The 21,130-nt window shown below is 42.5% G+C and overlaps 1 protein-coding gene across 6 annotated transcripts in view; it reads right to left on the reverse strand.

Annotated features, from left to right (window-relative positions):
• Window positions 1-21,130, reverse strand: part of iqsec3a (IQ motif and Sec7 domain ArfGEF 3a) — a 252,472-nt gene that overhangs the window by 116,171 nt on the left and 115,171 nt on the right. For 4 of the 6 annotated variants that reach the window (XM_061912221.1, XM_061912220.1, XM_061912224.1 and 1 more), the window contains exon 3: window positions 1,322-1,811. The exons of 1 other annotated variant lie outside the window; for it this stretch is intronic. In XM_061912221.1, the coding sequence (XP_061768205.1) occupies window positions 1,322-1,811 (490 nt within the window). Of the gene's footprint in view, window positions 1-851; window positions 959-1,321; window positions 1,812-21,130 lie in introns of those variants that run through there. One more of the 6 variants, XM_061912225.1, reaches the window with a different exon arrangement.

Genomic DNA, 21,130 nt, shown 5'->3' on the forward strand with positions numbered 1-21,130 from the left:
GTGGGACGCCAGTGACAATGCTGACTATGAGAAACCTTGGAGAGGACCTCAGATGTGGGCAAACCCCCCCTCTAGGGGACCGAAAGCAATGGATGTCGAGCGGGTCTAACATGATACTGTGAAAGTTCAATCCATAGTGGCTCCAAGACAGCAGCGAGAGTCCCGTCCACAGGAAACCATCTCAAGCGGATCAGCAGCGTAGAGATGTCCCCAACCGATACAGGCGAGCGGTCCATCCTGGGTCCCGATGTGGCTGAAGGCTAAAGCTTCCCAACTCCATCTTTCTACTTTGACTTCTCCTTTACTAATTGAACAAATTGCAAAAGATTCAGCAACACATATGTCCAGAATACTGTGCAATTGCGCGATGAAAAGAAACGACTTTTAGCCGCAAATGGTGCTGCGCTAATATTTCCTGACAGTCCGTGACGTCACGCGCACGCGTCATCATTCCGCGAGGGAAATTTAAAATTGCAATTCAGTAAACTAAAAAGGCCGTATTGGCATGTGTTGCAATGTTAATATTTCATCATTGATATAGAAACTATCAGACTGCGTGGTCGGTAGTAGTGGGTTTCAGTAGGCCTTTAATCATGAGGTTGCTTCATTGCAATCACGGCATTACCCTGCACTTCTAATTACACCGCCATTGTTCCGAGGATGCCTTCATTCCGTGCATGCTCCCTCTCTACGGAGGATTAATCTCAGTGTTCTGCAGCTTTGGTGACGTAGCGTAATGAAGCAAACGTAGAAGACATAAGGCGGCCACGTTGCTGAAATGCATAAATATGTGATTACAGTCAACACAAGCAATTGATATCAATCCAAAGGAATTAATTCTGCTTCCTTACCTGCATGGAGATCTTGAACGGTGTTGGGTTAGTCGAATGACAAAAAACAATGCACGGCGAATGACGCATGGTCCTTGGAAATGGAGATGGAATATTGTATGAAATCCCTGATGACACAATGTTGACAGAAACACAGAGGTGAGAGCAAGGGAAAGGATGTGCACATTTTTCATACGACAATCATGGGCTCATGTCACCGATTTAGTAACAATCGGTGCGTTTATTGTGCAGGGAATTTCCACCATGAGAATGACTTAAGCGGCGGCCAACAGTCAAACTTTTTCAACACAACAGACAGCGGTGCAGGTCAAGGAGGTGATGGGACCCCCACGGAGACGATGACATGGTTGTGATAATGATGGTGGTGATGATACACTTTGGCCAGTCCATTGAATTAAAAACAATACCATCGTAATCCTCAAAGCTCCCGACAAGTGATCACACAAACACGCGTGAGGTTTATCCCCTACCTGCTTGTTTTTGAGGTCAAGCGAGAGCTCATAGTCGGAGGTGGCCGAGTGCGAGCCGGCCCCGTTACGCTGCACCCTCAGGGGCGAGGCCGTGTGATGGAGGCTGGCCCTCCTTGTCGTTCCGCCTCCTTTAGCTCCTCCCCCTTCCTCCTCCTCCTCCTCTTCTTCCTTATCTTGAGTATCCCCTGCTTCCTGATTTCCCTTAGTTTCCTCCTCTGCTGTGCACTCTTCCTCCAGACCACCGGGGGGCGGTCCAACTTCTTGCGCTTCGTCCCCGCCCGAGGATTCAACTTGAATCTCGAGCTGTGCTTCTGGTTCAGGTATTAATTCCTGTTCAGTTTCGGGCGGCGACTCCTCAGGTTGAGGCTCGCACTCAGGCTCCGGGGGCGGAGTCTCTTGGGGCTGTGGTTGTGACTGGGCCTCACTCTGCAGCTCCCCCTCTCCACCCTCCCCTTCCTCACCCACTGACGGGTCTGGAGAAAGGTCATCGCTGCAGAAAGGAGGAGAAAACGCAGAGTGAGGTGGCTGGTTGTTTCGCCTTGACCTCTGACCTCTTCGCCGGGGATGCAGCGGTAAGACGCGGCCTGGTGCTTACTAGTTTGACTTGGTGGTCTAAGCACTTGACAAAGACAAGGTGGACAATATACAGCTGAACAATGTTTTATGGGGGAAAAAATACAGCAGATACGTCTTCAGAAAATTAATGCGGCTTAACACAATTGCTAGCTAGTTGTGAAACAAACACACACACACACACACACACACACGCACGCACGCACACGTATATGCAGCTGTGTGTGGACTGTGTGTAAATAGTGGGATTCACTATGTTGATGAAGAAAATATAATAAAGCCCGGTTTACTGTATATTAGGGCTGCAAATTTTTGGGTGTCCCACGATTCGATTCAATATCGATTCTTGGGGCGGCAATTCGATTACATATAGATTTTTTTCGATTCAACACGATTCTCGATTCAAAAACGATATTTTTCCGATTCAAAACGATTCTGTATTCATTCAATACATGGGATTTCAGCAGGATCTACCCCAGTCTGCTGACATGCTAGCAGAGTAGTAGTTTTTTTTTTTAAAAAGCTTTTATAATTATAAAGGATAATGTTTTATCAACTGATTGCAATAATGTAAATTTGTTTTAACTATTAAACGAACCAAAAATATGATTTCTTTTATCTTTGTGAAAACATTGGACACAGTGTGTTGCCACTGTGACACTATTGTTCTTCATTTTTATTTTTATAAATGTCTAATGATAATGTAAATGATGGATTTTTATCACTGATATGCAGAAATTATAACTAATATTGATACTGTTGTCGATAATATTCTTTTTTGTTTCACTACTTTTGGTGTGTTCATGTGTCACCCGCTCGACATCCATTGCTTTCGGTCCCCTAGAGAGGGGGGGTTGCCCACATCTGAGGTCCTCTCCAAGGTTTCTCATAGTCAGCATTGTCACTGGCGTCCCACTGGATGTGAATTCTCTCTGCCCACTGGGTGTGAGTTTTCCTTGCCCTTTTGTGGGTTCTTCCGAGGATGTTGTAGTCGTAATGATTTGTGCAGTCCTTTGAGACATTTGTGATTTGGGGCTATATAAATAAACATTGATTGATTGATTGATGTTTGTGTCTCCTCTCAATTGTTCTGTTTATTGCAGTTCTGAGTGTTGCTGGGTCAGGTTTGGTTTTGGAATTGGATTGCATTGTTATAGTATTGCTGTGTAGTGGTTTGTTGGATTGAAAAAATAAATAAATGAATAAAAAAAAAAAAGTTCTGTTTTTTTAAATCGATTTTTAAAAAAAATGAGAATCGATTCTGAATCGCACAACGTGAGAATTGAAATTCGTATTCAAATCGATTTTTTCCCACACCCCTACTGTATACATATAAATCCATAGATATATATACAGATACAGCTAGATATATATGCATACATATCTATATATATCCATCCATTTTCTACAGCTTATTCCATATATATATATATATATATATATATATATGTAGGTGTGGGAAAAAAATCACAAGACTACTTCATCTCTACAGATCTGTTTCATGAGGGGTTCCCTCAATCATCAGGAGATTTTAATGGAAGCATTCACATACAATGGTTTATATAGAGCACAGAGTGGGTGGGTACAAGCAGGCGTAGGGTGTGGTGATTGGCTCATGTGTTACCTAGGAGGTGTTTCCGTTTGTGGCGGCATGTTGAAATGATTTCACTGCGCTTGTTGAGGGATGATAAATCTGGATGATATATAATAAACAGTTTCTCTTTTAAGCATAGGTTGCATCTTTTATTACCACTGTTGTAAGGTGTGCTGGATGCAAGAATTTGCCATGTTATTGAATATTCAACATTATTGTCTTTGAGGTTCCAAATGTGTTTGCTGAGTTCTGTAGAATTCTGCAAAGTCTGGTTTCTAAAGGAGGCGTTGTGATTATTCCATCTTGTTTTGAACGCTCCTTCGGTTAATCCTAAATACGTGTCGGATGTGTTAATGTCCTTGCGTATTACCTTTGCTTGGTAAACGACTGATGTCTGTAAGCACTTTCCGTTGAGAGGGCAATCAGGTTTCTTGCGACAGTTACATTCATTATTGGTTTCAGAGTCGTTTAGTCTGGGGGTAGGCAGTCCTTTTGCAATTGCTTTGTTGTGGTTTGTGTGATTTTTTTCCCACACCTACATATTGCGCTCTACCACGGTATCGAGCACTATTCTCTGGATAATCCAATCAAGACATATATATATATATATATACATATATATATATATATATATATATATATATATATAACTGGATCAGGAAAAATATGGGTTGTTTTACAGTATATTTTTCAAGATCCAGTTTTGCATAACTAAAGAAATTTGGAAAACACTAAAAATACAGTCAAACATTGTTGTTCTTACTTTTTTTTTTTATTGCCACCCAATAAAGCTCAGACTAATTTGGATCCGCACCAAATCAGGAAAATGCCAGTATAATGTGTGTGGTGCAAACAGAAAAGTTCAATCAAAAGTATTGATAGTTAGGGCTGTCAAATTTAATGCATGTGATTAATGAAAAAAAAAAAAAAAGAAAGATCGCATTAATCATGTTCATATACAGATTAATGACATATTTTTTCGACCACTCATGCTCCTTTAGCTTAAATGTAGATGGTTACCAGAGGATTGCTACACGGTCAGTGATCAATTCAATGCATACGCCAGTGTAGTGCTGTGCAGTATATATCAGATCACGACATAAAAATATTAAACGCATGACATTATTTTCTATTGTTTATATCATAATTTTAGGCCTGGGCTGCGGCTAATGTAACTGCAACAACACTGCTACGTTGCCGAAGCAATTTTACGTCACTTGAGGAACCGTACACTGTGTTAAAATGCGACAAAGTGCTAAGCTTACCTCAAAACCACCATCCATCCATCCATCATCTTCCGCTTATCCGAGGTCGGGTCGCGGGGGCAACAGCCTAAGCAGGGAAACCCAGACTTCCCTCTCCCCAGCCACTTCGTCCAGCTCTTCCCGGGGGATCCCGAGGCGATCCCAGGCCAGCCGGGAGACATAGTCTTCCCAACGTGTCCTGGGTCTTCCCCGTGGCCTCCTACCGGTTGGACGTGCCCTAAACACCTCCCTAGGGAGGCGTTCGGGTGGCATCCTGACCAGATGCCCGAACCACCTCATCTGGCTCCTCTCGATGTGAAGGAGCAGCGGCTTTACTTTGAGTCCCTCCCGGATGGCAGAGCTTCTCACCCTATCTCTAAGGGAGAGCCCCGCCACATGGCGGAGGAAACTCATTTCGGCCGCTTGTACCCGTGATCTTATCCTTTCGGTCATGACCCAAAGCTCATGACCATAGGTGAGGATGGGAACGTAGATCGACCGGTAAATTGAGAGCTTTGCCTTCCAGCTCAGCTCCTTCTTCACCACAACGGATCGGTACAACGTCCGCATTACTGAAGACGCCGCACCGATCCGCCTGTCGATCTCACGATCCACTCTTCCCTCACTCGTGAACAAGACTCCTAGGTACTTGAACTCCTCCACTTGGGGCAGGGTCTCCTCCCCAACCCGGAGATGGCACTCCACCCTTTTCCGGGCGAGAACCATGGACTCGGACTTGGAGGTGCTGATTCTCATTCCGGTCGCTTCACACTCGGCTGCGAACCGATCCAGCGAGAGCTGAAGATCCCGGTCAACTGAAGCCACCAGGACCACATCATCTGCAAAAAGCAGAGACCTAATCCTGCGGTTACCAAACCGGAACCCCTCAACGCCTTGACTGCGCCTAGAAATTCTGTCCATAAAAGTTATGAACAGAATCGGTGACAAAGGACAGCCTTGGCGGAGTCCAACCCTCACTGGAAATGTGTCCGACTTACTGCCGGCAATGCGAACCAAGCTCTGGCACTGATCGTACAGGGAACGGACTGCCACAATAAGACAGTCCGATACCCCATACTCTCTGAGCACTCCACACAGGACTTCCCGAGGGACACGGTCGAATGCCTTCTCCAAGTCCACAAAGCACATGTAGACTGGTTGGGCAAACTCCCATGCACCCTCAAGAACCCTGCCGAGAGTATATAGAAGAACCGTACACTGTGTTAAAATGCGACAAAGTGCTAAGCTTACCTCAAAACCACCAAGTGATGAAAATAAAAATACAGCAAAATGAGCTCAACAGAGTTGTTGTCCAAAAGCACCATCTACAAACTGTAGAACAGGAGTGTCAAACTCGTTGTTACTGACAGGCAAGTCACAGTTTGGCTGTCCTCAGAGGGTCGCTTGTAACCGTGTATAAATGTCAGGAGATTCACCTCATGATATTTTTATACAATTTCCTACACATTTAATTTAAGTTATTTTTACATATACTGGGAGAAAAAACATCTGAAGTAGACAAATATCAGCTTTGTCGGCACAATTTTACTATAAAATTCACCAGGTTTTTTAAAGCATAGTTCCTATATATTGAAAACTGGCACCATACATTTTTAGGGTAAAATTCTGGCAACTGAGCTGCCAGTTTTTCATCGTGACATCTGTTGTCATTTTTACAGTGTACAATTTAATGGATAACTTGCTTTGAAATCTGGAGTACCTGGAGGGAACCCACGCATTCACGGGGAGAACATGCAAACTCCACACAGAAAGATCCCGAGCCTGGATTTGAACCCAGGACTGCAGGACCTTCGTATTGTGAGGCAGACGCACTAACCACTCTGCCACTAACCCTCTCCTCCCACTTCCAAAGACATGCACCTGGGGATAGGTTGATTGGCAACACTAAAATTGGCCCTAGTGTGTGAATGTGAGTGTGAATGTTGTCTGTCTATCTGTGTTGGCCCTGCGATGAGGTGGCGACTTGTCCAGGGTGTACCCCGCCTTCCGCCCAATTGTAGCTGAGATAGGCGCCAGCGCCCCCCGCGACCCCGAAAGGGAATAAGCGGTAGAAAATGGATGGATGGATGCTTTGAAATCATAAGTCAAGCTGATATTTATTATTTATTAACAAAACATACGAAATGTATGATAGCATTATATTTGTTTCAATATCGGATAATACTAAACTTTGAAATTATTTCAAATTGCATGCAATACATTTTAATACCGTATTTCCTTGAATTGCCTCCGGGTGCTAATTAATTTAAAACCTCTTCTCACTCCTGTGCTTACCAAAGGCATGCGGTAAAAGTAAGCATGCGCTAATAATTTTAAAACCTCTTCTCACTCCGGCACTTACCAAAGGTATGCAGTAAAAATTTGAGTGTGATGTAAGCTTGGACCTTAAATCCTACTGAATAGCTCTTAATCTTCTTTCCTTTATGCGATTTCAAATTACCGGTATTGAAATTAGCCTCCTCCATTTTGAAAATGATGACAGGGGAAGTGTCACTCGTGACGTCACGAGTTTGACCAGGCGGTAATACTAAGCATGCGCTAATTATTTTGGGAAGCGAGTTTGACCCGGCAGTAATTCAAGTCAGGCGCATACTATATGCCCGGCGGCAATCAAGGAAATACGGTATATTTTTCTGTCAAAATCGTAAGAACAAATACATGTAAGAAAAGATAAGAGGACTATTTGGACGTTTAATATTTCAAGGCTTTTGCGGGACACATTAAATGATGTGGCGGGCCAGAGTTTGAGTTGATTCCATCTCTAAATTCATTCCACCCTAATATGAGCGCTGGGACGGAGAGTCTTCGCGGTGTCTTGGCTGGGTGAGCAGGTGTCGGACACCTCAGTCACCTTGGACGTATCCTCATTCATCCATGCGGACTGGACAATGGCCGAGAGTGGAGTCGGCTGTCTTGGTTGCTTTGTTGGGTCTGCTCCTGTCTCTGGCCATGCTCCCTCCACCCCAGCGGACAATGGCGTGGAACACCGCAGAGGCCACCACAGTGTATGTTTCTTTTACTTTTTATTCATAGCTGTATGTAGAAGTGTCTGGTTGTATCTGCTGCTTTAATGTCTTTAATGTCCTATGTGTTCTTTGATGTTTGATGTTTCCCTCTTACACACATGGAAGAGGGATGTGTTCTATGGCTATGAGTTGTTTTTTTCCCTTGGCCTCAGTCTGCACCCCCTCTCCAGGGCCCAGGCTAAGACTGATTTTTTAAATTTTATTTTAATCTTCTATTTTTTTTCTCCCATTCCCCCCCCCCTCCCTTGTTTACCTGTATCTCATCTTTTTTGTAAGGGGCTCTGGAAGCCGGCAGACCCGTCAGCGATCCTGTTCTGTCTCCCTGTAATGTTTGTCTGATCTTGAATGGGATTGTGCTGAAAATGTCAATTTTCCTGAAGGAACTCTCCTGACGGAATAAATAAAGTACTATCTAATCTATACAGTGTCAAAAACCCGGGCTGGTACTCAATTTTGTTTTTGTATTGTCCATTTTATATATATACAATGTTCTAAATAAAATGAGAAAAAAAATGCAAAATTGGCATTCATTTTATGTCTGTATTACAGGATATTTAGATTTATATGTTGTGCTCTTTGATGAATTTCACTTCAAAATACACCCCATCAGTACTTAAAGACCTACTGAAACCCACTACTACCGACCACGCAGTCTGATAGTTTATATATCAATGATGAAATATTAACATTGCAACACATGCCAATACGGCCTTTTTAGTTGACTAAATTGCAATTTTAAATTGTTGAAAACGTCGCGGAATGATGACGCGGGCGTGTGACGTCACGGACTGTCAGGAAATATTAGTTCAGCACCACTTACGGCTAAAAGTTGTCTCTTTTCATCGCATAATTACACAGTAATTTGGACCTCTGTGTTGTTGAATCTTTTGCAATTTGTCCAATTAATAATGGAGACTATAAAGAACAATGCTGTTGGTGGAAAGCAATATATTGCAGCTTTTTTTTAGCACCGAGACACAGCCGGTGTTTCTTTGTTTTTAACACAGAGCGGTGAAGCGAACATGTTTCTCTACGTCAACCAGCATGTTTTTGGATGGGGAAATTGTGATATATATCTTACCGGAGACATCATTGGGTTATTCGTCATCCTGCAGTAGCTGTTTAAAAGGCAGCTGTGAGCTTGGCTCCTCGGCTTCTCTCTGAGACACTGCGTGTACACCGTAGCTATCCGACCTCGAGGTTTGTCTTTAGAATCTCACTAAAACACTATTAAAACATTAAGCAGATAAGGGTACTTCCAGAATTATCCTAGTAAATGTGTCTAATTACATCTGAAACGTTTACACTGCCGCCGCCCGCAGCCGTCGCTTTTAATTGTATTTTATTATTTTAAATTTTTTTCTAGTCCTTCGCTATCAATATCATCCATCACGAATCTTTCATCTTTGCTCAAATTAATTGGGAAATTGTAAATTTCTCGTTCCGAATAGCTATTGCTGCTGGAAGCTCCCGTTAAAAACAATGTGAAGACGTCACCCTTGTGACGTCATCGTCTGCGACTTCCAGTAAAGACGAGGCTTTTTATCAGCACCAAAAATTGCAAACTTTATCATATGTTCTCTACTAAATCCTTTAGGCCAAAATATGGCAATATGGCGAAATGATCAAGTATGACAAATAGAATGGACCTGCTATCCCCGTTTAAATAAGAAAATCTCATTTCAGTAGGCCTTTAAATATAAAACTGTTACAACGTTTTCAGCAAATAAATCGTGTGAATTCAAATAAACCATCTTTTAAAATGTCAGCATGTGACATATTGATGATGAAATTGCATTTACGTCAACATATTAGGGTATTCTTAATATTCACATAAGTTCATTTGAATTGTAATTCAAATTGTAACCTATGTAAGCATCAATATTTTTTTAACCGATTTCCGAACTCTAAATGGGTGAATTTTGGCAAATTAAACGGCTTTCTGTTTATCGGTCTTTTAGCGATGACGTCAGAACGTGACGACGGTGACGTCACCGAGGTAACACACTCGCCATATTCAATTTCACATTACAAACACTGGGTCTCAGCTCTGTTATTTTCCGTTTTTTCGGCTATTTTTTGGAACCTTGGAGACATCATGCCTCGTCGGTGTGTTGTCGGAGGGTGTAACAACACTAACAGGGAGGGATTCAAGTTGCACCACTGGCAAGAAATCTGCCGCCAGTACAAAAGTGTCTTCACATTTGACCAGAGATAATAAGACAGACATGGCACAGAGATGTATGGATAACCTGCAGATGCATTTGCAACGATTAAGTCAACGAAATCACAAAGGTGAGTTGTGTTGATGTTGTTGACTTATGTGCTAATCAGACATATTTGGTCGCAGCATGACTGCCAGCTAATCGATGCTGACATGCTACGCTAATCGATGCTAACATGCTATTTACGCTAGCTGTATGTACATTTGAAACTAGATACCCACATTTAATGCGAAACAAACACTTACCAATCGACGGATTTAAGTTGCTCCAGTGTCACAAGATGCGAAAGTCCTGATCGTTTGGTCCGCACATTTTACCCGCGATGCTAATAAGGCAGCCATGCTATGGGCCACTTCATTAGGTACACCCATGCTATGGCCGAATAGCGTCAATAGCTATTCGCTCAATAGCTTCAGTTTCTTCTTCAATTTCGTTTACGCTATCTGCCTCCATACTCGATGGCGTGGAACACCACAGAGGCCACCACAGTGGATATGTTTCTTTTACTTTTTATTCATAGCTGTGTGTAGAAGTGTCTGGTTGTATCTGCTGCTTTAATGTCTTTAATGTCCTTTGTGCTCTTTGATGTTTGATGTTTCCCTCTTACACACATGGAAGAGGGATGTGTACTATGGCTATGAGTTGTTCTTTTCCCTTGGCCTCAGTCTGCACCCCCACTCCAGGGCCTAGGCTAAGACCGATTTTTTATTTTTTTATTTATTTTAATCTTCTATTTTTTTTTCTCTCCCCCACCCCCCTTGTTTACCTGTATATTTTTTGTAAGGGGCGCTGGAAGCCGGTAGACCCGTCAGCGATCCTGTTCTATCTCCCTGTAATGTTTGTCTGATCTTGAATGGGATTGTGCTGAAAATTGTAATTTTCCTGAAGGAACTCTCCTGACGGAATAAATAAAGTACTATCTAATCTACTCCGACCATCTGTTTCAATACATACGTAATCTGTTGAATCGCTTAAACCGCTGAAATCCGAGTCTGAATCCGAGCTAATGTCGCTATATCTTGCTGTGGTTGTTTGTATTGGCAGCACTGTATGACGTCACAGGGAAATGGACAGTTGCATCGCAAATAGCGAAAATCAAGAACTTTAAATCTTTTTTTAGGGATATTCCAGGAGGTGTAAAATTAAAAAAAAAACTTCGAAAAATAAAACAAGCCACTGGGAACTGATTTATATTAATTTTAACCCTTTTGAAATTGTGATAATGTTCCCCTTTAACAGCACGATTGGTAAGATGATTACATGTCAAGTGTTGTTTGCTATCCATTACTAAAATGTTTTTTTAAAAATTGTTAGAGAAGAATATTTGCATTGTATTTAAACAGTATTGCTAGTTGAGATAAAACAATTTCCGACTGGGGATAATAAATAAAGACTTTTGTTTACCTAAATTATTGCATGAGCAATAATTTGTTAATGCCATTTTAACACAACGTGTTGTGTTAGCTGTGTTTTATACTGAATTGTAGACATCCAGTCCAGTCTTTGTTCCAGTGCTCTGTGACATATTCAATAAAAAGTCAATTTCACACTGTAATGTTGCTATTTGGACACAGTGGAGGCGACCCAGAACGAAACAAACTAAGCATCGTTCCAAGCGCTGCAGGCATGCTGATGCTGGTGCTTCACGACGCAAGGTGGCAACATCAAATTTGGTTTCACTGGACTTTTAGATGGCGCCTCATAAATATGTTTCTAAATTTGTATGATGGCAATAATCCATTTGCCTTTCCTTCGCACTTGCAGGAGGCTCCGTTCAGCGAGGGTTCATCACCCATGGCAGCGTCTGAGCTGAAAGAAAAGTATCTTTAATGGGCCTGAGCACGATCTGCTACTTCTAAAATAGACGTACGTGTGATGAATAATGGATGGCCAAGTAAAGTCGCACGCCGCCTTTTCACTCAGCTGCAGGTGAGCAAAAAATAGACACAGCAGAGAGAACGGTGGGGGGGATGTATCGGTAGATGTCTTTTAAAAGGGGTACCCTGCCATGTTTGCTTGCATTCTTTATAAATGAAGGCTTTCCATTTGCTGTGCGACTTGTTTGGATGGTGACTACGCAGTCTCATCTGTGGATTATTTTGCCAAAGAGAATTGTGTTGATGGTTTAGAAATTGAACAATCGAATATTCTTTGAATCAATAAGATGATGCCGTGCAGTCAATGGAGGCATCATGGATGTGGCAGAAACCAGCAAGGGGCGCGGTTAATCCATACCCTAAATGTTTGATGCCTATACACTACGGTAGGGGGTGTCCAACATATGTCCCGAGGGCCGGATCAGGCCCGCGGACAGGTTTTATCCGGCCCGGGGGATGAGTTACACAAAAATAGGCCACTAAGTTAAAGCCTCAAGGGAGCATCACCTGTATGATGTAATAAATGCAATTTCTCCTTTCACCAGTTGTTTATGACAACTGCCACCGTTCATAAACAAAATACACAAAAATAGGCCACAAAGTTAAAGCCTCCAATACGCTCCCTGACACATGCAATTGCTCCTCCCACCACTTGTTAATGATAACTGCCACCGTTCATAAACAAAATACACAAAAATAAGCCACAAAGTTAAAGCCTCCAATACGCTCCCTGACACATGCAATTGCTCCTCCCACCACTTTTTAATGACAACTGCCACCGTTCATAAACAAAATACACAAAAATAGGCCACAAAGTTAAAGCCTCCAATACGCTCCCTGACACATGCAATTGCTCCTCCCACCAGTTGTTAATGACAACTGTCACCGTTCATAAACAAAATACACAAAAATAGGCCACAAAGTTAAAGCCTCCAATACGCTCCCTGACACATGCAATTGCTCCTCCCACCACTTGTTAATGATAACTGCCACCGTTCATAAACAAAATACACAAACATAGGCCACAAAGTTAAAGCCTCCAATACGCTCCCTGACACATGCAATTGCTCCTCCCACCACTTGTTAATGACAACTGCCACCGTTCATAAACAAAATACACAAACATAGGCCACAAAGTTAAAGCCTCCAATACGCTCCCTGACACACGCAATTGCTCCTCCCACCACTTGTTAATGACAACTGCCACCGTTCATAAACAAAATACACAAAAATAGGCCACAAAGTTAAAGCCTCCAATACGCTCCCTGACACATGCAATTGCTCCTCCCACCACTTGTTAATGACAACTGCCACCGTTCATAAACAAAATACACAAACATAGGCCACAAAGTTAAAGCCTCCAATACGCTCCCTGACACATGCAATTGCTCCTCCCACCACTTGTTAATGACAACTGCCACCGTTCATAAACAAAATACACAAAAATAGGCCACAAAGTTAAAGCCTCCAATACGCTCCCTGACACACGCAATTGCTCCTCCCACCAGTTGTTAATGATAACTGCCACCGTTCATAAACAAAACACACAAAAATAGGCCACGTGAAAGAAAGAGCTATTCTAAATGTGTCCACTGGATGTCGCAATAGCTATGTTTTGTGTATTTGTAGCTTATGCTACATATGTATAAAACAAACTCAGTCTAGGTCAGGGGTGTCAAACTCAAATACAGAGTGGGCCAAAATTTTTAACTGAACAAAGCCGCGGGCCAAGGTTGAACAAATTAACCTTTTAATAGGGACCCAAACAAGTTTTGCATTGAATATTGAACAAGCGAGACTTATATAACTTTATAGTGACATGCAAAATAGAGTTTCAAATAATACTAATTTAAAAATAGCAATGGCATATCAAATCAAATTTAAATACAAATTGAATGCCTCTTTTCTATTTGCAGCCTTCTCAGGTAAATATCAAAATAAACCTTTCCCACAGGCTAATAATACATTTTTATATTGTAGCGTCCAGGAAGAGGTAGTGCTGCAAAGGGTTCTGTGTATTTGTTCTGTTGTGTTTATGTTGTGTTGCAGTGCGGATGTTCTCCCGAAATTTGCTTGTTATTCTCGTTTTGTGTTGGTTCACAGTGTGGCGCATATTTGTAACAGTCTTAAAGTTGTTTATACAGCCACCCTCAGTGTGACCTGTATGGCTGTTGACCAAGCTTGCATTGCATTAGCGTGTGTGTGTAAAAGCCAGGTATATCATGTGACTAGGCCGGCACACTGTTTCTACGTAGGAAAAGCGGACATGAAGAAAGGTTTTAGAGGACGCTTGAAGCAGTGCCTTTAAGGCACGCCCCCAATATTGTTGTCCAGGTGGGAATCGGGAGAAATTTGGGAGAATGGTTGCCCCTGTGATTTTAGTGAGGGGCACTGAAATTTGAGTCTCCTTGAAAAATCGGGGGTGACTAGCAAGTATGAGTATTAGCGGTGAATGCGGTGTTACAGCGAGACCGCCGCTGTATAATACCGGCGGGCCAGCTCTAATGTTAATTTCATATTGCCTCAAGGGCCAAATGAAAATACACGGCGGGCCAAATTTGGCCCGCGGGCCAGAGTTTCACATCCATGGTCTAGGTAAATGATCAAATTACATTAATAACATACTCTAATTGGATTTTGATATAACTTTTGTATCTAGATAGATTGAAAACTAACACCAATGAGTTGACCGATGAACATTATCACATAATTTATTCAGAAAATATAAATACAGAAAAATATAGTATATACCTGTATATTATTAACCGCAACAGGTAGTTGTAAAAAACAACAACAACAACAACAACAATATGATTTGTACAATTTCAGAACGTGCTTGTTCTATTTTAAAGAAAGAAAACAATCTGAAGTTGTCTTTATTTATAAGTTAGTGTGCCATGATTTCACCAGTCTGGCCCACTTGGGAGTAGATTTGTCTCCAGGGGGCCCCCGATTTAAAATGAGTTTGACACCCCTGCACTACAGTATCAATAGCAGGATACACATACTGTAACTCATTGGTTATTGACCATAGGGCTGGGACCCAGTGTTGGTCCGTGAGTGCCTCAGCTGCGTTCCATATTTCGTAATACACTTGTCCACCACTTATGGCAGTAATGACAGTATCAAAAAAAAATTTAAGCGCGAAAAATATGACTCAAGTGGTAAAACTAAATTGTACTTGTACTGTTTTGCACTGATTTTATTGACACTTTAAATAAACATATTAATTATTAATTTAGTTTATATATTTTAGCACAACATAATTTGTATATAAATATATTTTATTTTTCATCAATTGTTAACAAGCAAATCCCTTTTTATGCAGTATATTTGGTTAGTACTTATTTTTTTAATCAGATGACGCAAACCTAAAGTTTATGTGTTAAATTAATAATAATCTCTGTGGTTAATGTGGTGGAGGGTCCGAAGCTTAAACAGCAAACAAAGTGAATTTAGTACAAAGTTTTATTTACCCATACTCAAAAAGTACAAAGTTGGATCGAATTGCCCATGCAGACAGACAACGTCCTCCGGAGGCGTTGGATGAATGGAGAATCATGCGAATCACACACAGTAATGGTCTACTAGCCATTTATATGTTTTCCTCCTGTGTCAAGGTCCCGCTGTTTTGGACCTGTTTGTTCTGCAACATCCTTGAATCCCTTCGTCATAATAGACAATCAAAACATTTTGTAGAATGTTCAGACCGACCACAAATTCAACTCTAACCCACATATGCTCTTCCAGTGGTTCAGAATAGAAAAACAAGAAACGAGCAGACATTCTTAAGGCTTTTCGACATACTTTCTTTTCAGACTTCAACAGACACTAAATATAGTCCAAAAGGACAGAAATTCCACTACATTAACACGTTGTTTCATATTTTGACAAGGTTGTAAACAAAGTCATTTTGATATACCCGTAATTATTGAAAACAATTACAATTATTTTCAATTTGAGTGGTCTCCTTGATCCTGCAGCTCATCCAAAACCGCATTTTCACCCTTACCACGGGTGATAGCCCAGAAAGCAGGTTGTGACGTCTGAAAAAATGGCGTCCCTCAGGGATCAGTCCTGGCTCCCCTCTTTTTTAACATCTACACATAGGATCTGCCAGTAACAACTGTCCAAAAGGTTTGCATATGCAGACGACTTGGCAATTATGTATCGTGCAAAAAACTGGCAGGAGTTAGAGGGGTCTCTTACCCAGGACATGACGACCATGTCCACTTATCTCCAGAAATGGAAGTTGAAGCTCGGTGTAACCAAAACAGTGACAGCAGACTTCCACCTTTACAACAGGGAGGCAAAACGTGAGCTTCGCATCACTGTTGAAGGACGTCCTCTAGCCTTTTCTGCCGAACCGACATATCTTGGCATTAGGTTGGACATGGCATTTGCAGACACCTGGAGTCATGGCACATAAAGCTAACAACATGCGTTGGGCTTTTGAGACGACTAGCTGGATCTAGCTGGGGTGCTGGCAGTGTTACACTTTGAGCATCCACCCTTCCCTTGATCCACTCTGCCGCTGAGTACTGAACACCTGCTTGGTGTCGTAGTGCTCATACTCATCTCATAGATAAGCTGATTCAAGGGGAACATTATCACCAGACCTATGTAAGCGTCAATATATACCTTGAAGTTGCAGAAAAAAGACCATATTTTCTTTTAACCGATTTCCGAACTCTAAAAGGGGGAATTTGGCGATTGAAACGCCTTTCAATGTTTATTTATATAGCCCCAAATCACAAATGTCTCAAAGGACTGCACAAATCATTACGACTACAACATCCTCGGAAGAACCCACAAAAGGGCAAGGAAAACTCACACCCAGTGGGCAGGGAGAATTCACATCCAGTGGGACGCCAGTGACAATGCTGACTATGAGAAACCTTGGAGAGGACCTCAGATGTGGGCAACCCCCCCGTCTAGGGGACCGAAAGCAATGGATGTCGAGCGGGTCTAACATGATACTGTGAAAGTTCAATCCATAGTGGCTCCAAGACAGCAGCGAGAGTCCCGTCCACAGGAAACCATCTCAAGCGGATCAGCAGCGTAGAGATGTCCCCAACCGATACAGGCGAGCGGTCCATCCTGGGTCCCGACGAGCGGTCCATCCTGGGTCTCGACTCTGGACAGCCAGTACTTCATCCATGGTCATCGGACCGGACCCCCTCCACAAGGGATGGGGGGATATAGGAGAAAGAAAAGAAGCGGCAGATCAACTGGTCTAAAAAGGAGGTCTATTTAAAGGCTAGAGTATACAGATGAGTTTTAAGGTGAGACTTAAATGCTTCTACTGAGGTGGCATCTCGAACTGTTACCGGGAGGGCATTCCAGAGTACTGGAGCCCGAACGGAAAACGCTCTATAGCCCGCAGACTTTTTTTGAGCTCTAGGAATCACTAATAAGCCGGAGTCTTTTGAACGCAGATTTCTTGCCGGGACGTACGGTACAATACAATCGGCAAGATAGGCTGGAGCTAGACCGTGTAGTATTTTATACGTAAGTAGTAAAACCTTAAAGTCACATCTTAAGTGCACAGGAAGCCAGTGCAGGTGAGCCAGTACAGGCGTAATGTGATCAAACGTTCTTGTTCTTGTCAAAAGTCTAGCAGCCGCATTTTGTACCAACTGTAATCTTTTAATGCTAGACATGGGGAGACCCGAAAATAATACGTTACAGTAATCGAGACGAGACGTAACAAACGCATGGATAATGATCTCGGCGTCTTTAGTGGACAAAATGGAGCGAATTTTAGCGATATTACGGAGATGAAAGAAGGCCGTTTTAGTAACGCTTTTAATGTGTGACTCAAAGGAGAGAGTTGGGTCGAAGATAATACCCAGATTTTTTACCGAGTCACCTTGTTTTATTATTTGGTTGTCAAATGTTAAAGTTGTATTATTAAATAGAGGTTGGTGTCTAGCAGGACCGATAATCAGCATTTCCGTTTTTTTTTGGCATTAAGTTGCAAAAAGTTAGCGGACATCCATTGTTTAATTTCATTAAGACACGCCTCCAGCTGACTACAATCCGGCGTGTTGGTCAGCTTTAGGGGCATGTAGAGTTGGGTGTCATCAGCATAACAGTGAAAGCTAATACCGTATTTGCGTATTTCAATTGTTCGCAGTCGGAGCGATGACCTTTCACCCGTGACGTCACAACAGGGAGCAATCCGTCATTTTCTCAAACACATTACACACACCAAGTCAAATCAACTCTGTTATTTTCCGTTTTTTCGACTGTTTTCCGTACCTTGGAGACATCATGCCTCGTCGGTGTGTTGTCGGAGGGTGTAACAACACGAACAGAGACGGATTCAAGTTGACTTACGTGGAGTGTGCTGATCAGACATATCAATGGTCACGGCATGCTAATCGATGCTAACATGCTATTTAGGCTAGCTGTATGAACATATGCCATCATTATGCCTCATTTGTGGCTATGTTTGCATCCAGCCTTTCCCTCCACTCACATTTAATACCAAACAAACACATACCAATCAACGGATTCAAGTTCCACCAGTGGTCAAAAAATGCGAAAGTCCCTCGTTTGTTCCGCACACTTTACCGACGATAGCGATGCTACGACAGAGATGGCACAGAGATGTGTGGATATCCTGCGACACTCAAAGCAGATGCATTTCCAATGACAAAGTCAATGAAATCACAAAGGTGAGTTTTGTTGATGTTATTGAGTTATGTGCTAATCAGACATATTTGCTCACGGCATGACTGCAAGCTAATCGATGCTAATATGCTATTTAGGCTAGTTTTATGTACATATTGCATCATTATGCCTCATTTGTAACTATATTTGCATCCAGCCTTTCCCTCCACCCACATTTAATACCAAACAAACACATACCAACCGACGGATTCAAGTTGCACCAGTGGTCAAAAGATGCAATTGTTGGTTAGAAGGCCATCGCCGAATTCATCCTCGATGCCGCTGTCTGTCATGATAGGGCTCAATAGCTTCACTTTCTTCTTCAATTTCGTTTTCGCTATCTGCCGCCACACTCCAACCATCCGTTTCAATACATGCGTTATCTGTTGAATCGCTTAAGCCACTGAAATCAGAGTCTGAATCCGAGCTAATGTCGCTATACCTTTCTGTTCAATCCGGCATGTTTGTTTGTATTGGCATCACGCAGTGACATCACAGGAAAATGGACGGTGGATATAGCGATGGTGAAAATCAGGCACTTTGAAGCAGTTTTTCGGGATATTGCGTGATGGGTTAAATTTTGAAAAACACTTCGAAAAAAAAAAATAAGCCACTGGGAACTGCTTTTTTATTGGTTTTAACCCTTCTGAAATTGTGATAATGTTCCCCTTTAACAACACTTTGCGTTTTGTGACTGGATGCCTGTGTCCCATACCGACGAACAATCTTTCCATCTTAGCAGGTATTCAATCAATCAATCAATCAATGTTTATTTATATAGCCCCAAATCACAAATGTCTCAAAGGACTGCACAAATCATTACGACTACAACATCCTCGGAAGAACCCACAAAAGGGCAAGGAAAACTCACACCCAGTGGGCAGGGAGAATTCACATTCAGTGGGACGCCAGCGACAATGCTGACTATGAGAAACCTTGGAGAGGACCTCAGATGTGGGCAACCCCCCCCCTCTAGGGGACCGAAAGCAATGGATGTCGAGCGGGTCCAACATGATACTGTGAAAGTTCAATCCATAGTGGCTCCAAGACAGCAGCGAGAGTCCCGTCCACAGGAAACCATCTGAAGCGGATCAGCAGCGTAGAGATGTCCCCAACCGATACAGGCGAGCGGTCCATCCTGGGTCCCGACGAGCGGTCCATCCTGGGTCTCGACTCTGGACAGTCAGTACTTCATCCATGGTCATCGGACCGGACCCCCTCCACAAGGGAGGGGGGGACATAGGAGAAAGAAAAGAAGCGGCAGATCAACTGGTCTAAAAAGGAGGTCTATTTAAAGGCTAGAGTATACAAATGAGTTTTAAGATGAGACTTAAATGCTTCTACTGAGGTAGCATCTCGAACTGTTACCGGGAGGGCATTCCAGAGTACTGGAGCCCGAACGGAAAACGCTCTATAGCCCGCAGACTTTTTTTGAGCTCTAGGAATCACTAATAAGCCGGAGTCTTTTGAACGCAGATTTCTTGCCGGGACATACGGTACAATACAATCGGCAAGATAGGCTGGAGCTAGACCGTGTAGTATTTTATACGTAAGTAATAAAACCTTAAAGTCACATCTTAAGTGCACAGGAAGCCAGTGCAGGTGAGCCAGTACAGGCGTAATATGATCAAACTTTCTTGTTCTTGTCAAAAGTCTAGCAGCCGCATTTTGTACCAACTGTAATCTTTTAATGCTAGACATGGGGAGACCCGAAAATAATACGTTACAGTAATCGAGACGAGACGTAACAAACGCATGGATAATGATCTCGGCGTCTTTAGTGGACAAAATGGAGCGAATTTTAGCGATATTACGGAGATGAAAGAAGGCCGTTTTAGTAACGCTTTTAATGTGTGACTCAAAGGAGAGAGTTGGGTCGAAGATAATACCCAGATTTTTTACAGAGTCACCTTGTTTTATTATTTGGTTGTCAAATGTTAAAGTTGTATTATTAAATAGAGGTCGGTGTCTAGCAGGACCGATAATCAGCATTTCCGTTTTTTTGGCATTAAGTTGCAAAAAGTTAGCGGACATCCATTGTTTAATTTCATTAAGACACGCTTCCAACTGACTACAGTCCGGCATGTTGGTCAGCTTTAGGGGCATGTAAAGTTGGGTGTCATCAGCATAACAGTGAAAGCTAATACCGTATTTGCGTATGACGTCACCTAGCGGCAGCATGTAGATGCTGAAGAGTACAGGGCCAAGGACCGAACCCTGGGGAACTCCACACGTTACCTTAACATAGTCCGAGGTCACACTGTTATAGGAGACGCACTGCATCCTATCAGTAAGATAAGAGTTAAACCATGACAGGGCTGAGTCTGACATACCAATTCGTATTTTGATACGCTCTAATAAAATATTATGATCGACGGTAGCATTCAACCATCTGAGCTTCGTCGCAAGAGAGCCACACTGTCTCTGGAGCCTGGGCACCTTCTTCATAACCGGTTTCTGTCTCCTCCTCTTTGAGGAGCTTAAATCCAGACATCAATTTGTCCCTGCTGCATTGGAATTGCTAAATGACTTTAACCAGTTAAACGGCGGTGTAGCAAACAGGGTGGACTA

Source organism: Nerophis ophidion, linkage group LG10 (genome assembly GCF_033978795.1).
Source record: "Nerophis ophidion isolate RoL-2023_Sa linkage group LG10, RoL_Noph_v1.0, whole genome shotgun sequence".
Classification (NCBI taxonomy): domain Eukaryota; kingdom Metazoa; phylum Chordata; class Actinopteri; order Syngnathiformes; family Syngnathidae; genus Nerophis; species Nerophis ophidion.